Genomic DNA, 3,659 nt, shown 5'->3' on the forward strand with positions numbered 1-3,659 from the left:
AATTTTTATTTGTTTATTTATTTTGTTTTTTTCTTGCTATTTTAAGACACACTTCCAAGTTGTTGTTGGATAGGCACAGAACGTGACAGTCTCGCTCTTTGGATAATATTGTCGACTCCCCAACCCCCTCCCCTGTCATCCATTCTCTAGTTTTCGCTAGCAAAACCTTGAACTACGCCGCTGCTGCTTCTGCTGCTGTAAATGGTCTAATGTATTTAACATGCAAATACGAGGCGTTTAGCAGTGACTGGTGAATTTTAATAGCCCCACATAGACTTTGTTTTTATTTTGCGGTTCGTCGGACTCCATACACTGCCTGACGGACTGATAACACAGCTGCTGCTCACACTACTTACTCTTGATTCTCTAGCCAATGTAGGCAATTGAATGATGTGACATGATCGATTTGTCCCATCAGATCTTTCGGCATGGGCAGTTCCGTACAGATGTCCATAACACGAAATTCACACTTTTTCGGCGAACGATAATAATTTTGGGCAAATTCTATGGCATCGGGCGCCACATCGACACCGACAATTTTCCGATACGATTTGGTGATGCGCGGTTTGACGATTTCCATGAGAACATTACCGGTACCGGTGCCCACATCCAAGAGGATATCCTGGCCATCGTAACGCCACTGCAACCATTTGGAATATTTATTCCAAACCTTGTCGGCCACATAGCGCTGGACTTCGTTATATTGGTGATACAAGGCTGGTCGATTCATGGCGAGATTGCTTTAATTTTTCAATTTTTTTTAATATTTTGTTTTTTTTTTTATGATCCGTAAATAGATAAGTGGGTGTGTTCTCACGTTGCCTTGTTCCGCGGTATACGTTTCACGTTATTGTTCTGTTGTAAACTGGTTAGCACGACAATCTTGGTCGGTAGGTTGGTGGGTTGCTTAGTTGGAATAGTTGGCTGGCTGATCTTGCCAGTCTTTTGATATGAATGCGTTCCACTCAATAGCCGGTGTTGAACTACAACAGCAATGCATTCCAGTTTTGTTTAACGCGTAGATCACTTGGCTGGTAGGCTGACGGCGGGTCTGTCTAGCTGTGTTCGCTCACTCACTCTCTGCATGCTCACACAAGGAAGACAAACAGTTGTCGTCTTATCAACAAATGTTTGGTTTCTCACGATGGAGTAGTTTCTCTCCTGCTGAGCATAATAAGACAACCCAGCAAACATTTTTTCAACAGGCGTGAATTTTCTAAAGAAAATTAAAAATAAAATATTTTTTTGATGATACCAACAGGGGTGGACCTTTTAAAAAATATTTTTTCATAGGTCTATACAAGGCGTGGATTTTTTAAATTAGATTTTTACAAGGGTCTATACAAGGCGTAGATTTTTTAAATTAGATTTTTTCAAGGGTCTATACAAGGCGTAGATTTTTTTAAGAATACTTTTCAAGGGTATATACAAAGCGTGGATTTTTTAAAGAATACTTTTCAAAGGTCTATATAAGGCGTGGATTTTTTAAAGAATATTTTTCGTGGATTTTTTAAAGAATATTTTTCAAGGGTTTAACACAAGGCGTGGATTTTTTAAAGAATATTTTTCAAGGGTTTAACACAACGCGTGGATTTTTTAAATTAGATTTTTTCAAAGGTCTATCCAAGGCGTGGATTTTTTTAAGAATATTTTTTAAGGGTCCAAAACAAGGCGTGGATTTTTTAAAGAATATTTTTTCAAGGATCAATATAAGGCGTGAATTTTTTAAAGTAGATTTTTCAAGGGTCCAACACAAGGCGTGAATTTTTTAAAGTAGATTTTTTCAAGGGTCCAACACAAGGCGTGGATTTTTTAAAGTAGATTTTTTCAAGGGTCCAACACAAGGCGTGGATTTTTTAAAGTAGATTTTTTCAAGGGTCCAACACAAGGCTTGAATTTTTTAAAGTAGATTTTTTCAAGAGTACAACACAAGGCGTGGATTTTTTAAAGTAGATTTTTTCAAGGGTCCAACACAAGGCGTGGATTTTTTAAAGTAGATTTTTTTCAAGGGTCCAACACAAGGCGTGGATTTTTTAAAGTAGATTTTTTCAAGGGTCCAACACAAGGCGTGGATTTTTTAAAGTAGATTTTTTCAAGGGTCCAACACAAGGCGTGGATTTTTTAAAGTGGATTTTTTCAAGGGTCCAACACAAGGCGTGGATTTTTTAAAGTAGATTTTTCAAGGGTCCAACACAAGGCGTGGATTTTTTAAAGTAGATTTTTCAAGGGTCCAACACAAGGCGTGGATTTTTTAAAGTAGATTTTTCAAGGGTCCAACACAAGGCGTGGATTTTTTAAAGTAGATTTTTTCAAGGGTCAAACACAAGGCGTGGATTTTTTAAAGTAGATTTTTTCAAGGGTCCAACACAAGGCGTGGATTTTTTAAAGTAGATTTTTTCAAGGGTCCAACACAAGGCGGGGATTTTTTAAAGTAGATTTTTCAAGGGTCCAACACAAGGCGTGGATTTTTTAAAGTAGATTTTTTTAAGGGTCCAACACAAGGGTCTATACAAGGCGTGGATTTTTTAAAGAATATTTTTTTCAAGGGTCCAACACAAGGCGTGGATTTTTTAAAGTAGATTTTTTTAAGGGTCCAACACTATACAAGGCGTGGATTTTTTAAAAATATTTTTTTAAGGGTCTATACAAGGCGTGGATTTTTTAAAGTAGATTTTTCAAGGGTCTATACAAGGCGTGGATTTTTAAAGTAGATTTTTCAAGGGTCTATACAAGGCGTGGATTTTTTAAAGTAGATTTTTCAAGGGTCTATACAAGGCGTGGATTTTTTAAAGTAGATTTTTCAAGGGTCTATACAAGGCGTGGATTTTTTAAAGTAGATTTTTCAAGGGTCTATACAAGGCGTGGATTTTTTAAAGTAGATTTTTCAAGGGTCTATACAAGGCGTGGATTTTTTAAAGTAGATTTTTCAAGGGTCTATACAAGGCGTGGATTTTTTAAAGTAGATTTTTCAAGGGTCTATACACGGCGTGGATTTTTTAAAGTAGATTTTTCAAGGGTCTATACAAGGCGTGGATTTTTTAAAGTAGATTTTTCAAGGGTCTATACAAGGCGTGGATTTTTTAAAGTAGATTTTTCAAGGGTCCAACACAAGGGTCTATACAAGGCGTGGATTTTTTAAAGAATATTTTTTCAAGGGTCCAACACAAGGCGTGGATTTTTTAAAGAATATCTTTTCAAGGGTCCAACACAAGGCGTGAATTTTTTAAATTAAATTTTTTCAAGGGTCCAACACAAGGCGTGGATTTTTTAAATTAGATTTTTTCAAGGGTCCAACACAAGGCGTGGATTTTTTAAATTAGATTTTTTCAAGGGTCCAACACAAGGCGTGGATTTTTTAAATTAGATTTTTTCAAGGGTCCAACACAAGGCGTGGATTTTTTAAATTAGATTTTTTCAAGGGTCCAACACAAGGCGTGGATTTTTTAAATTAGATTTTTTCAAGGGTCCAACACAAGGCGTGGATTTTTTAAATTAGATTTTTTCAAGGGTCCAACACAAGGCGTGGATTTTTTAAATTAGATTTTTTCAAGGGTCCAACACAAGGCGTGGATTTTTTAAAGTAGATTTTTTCAAGGGTCCAACACAAGGCGTGGATTTTTTAAAGTAGATTTTTTCAAGGGTCCAACACAAGGCGTGGA

General features: G+C 36.5%; 1 protein-coding gene across 1 annotated transcript; it reads right to left on the reverse strand.

Annotated features, from left to right (window-relative positions):
- Positions 1 to 351: 351 nt before the first annotated feature.
- On the reverse strand, positions 352 to 730 carry LOC133333791 (juvenile hormone acid O-methyltransferase-like). The gene has a single exon (XM_061542080.1). It carries the CDS (start codon positions 728 to 730, stop codon positions 353 to 355), a length of 378 nt encoding a protein of 125 aa, XP_061398064.1. The 3' UTR covers position 352.
- Between the last annotated feature and the right edge of the window lie 2,929 nt (positions 731 to 3,659).

This window comes from Musca vetustissima, unplaced genomic scaffold, assembly GCF_032173495.1.
Source record: "Musca vetustissima isolate MV318-11 ecotype Yass unplaced genomic scaffold, APGP_CSIRO_Mvet_v1 utg584564, whole genome shotgun sequence".
Taxonomy (NCBI): Eukaryota; Metazoa; Arthropoda; class Insecta; order Diptera; family Muscidae; genus Musca; species Musca vetustissima.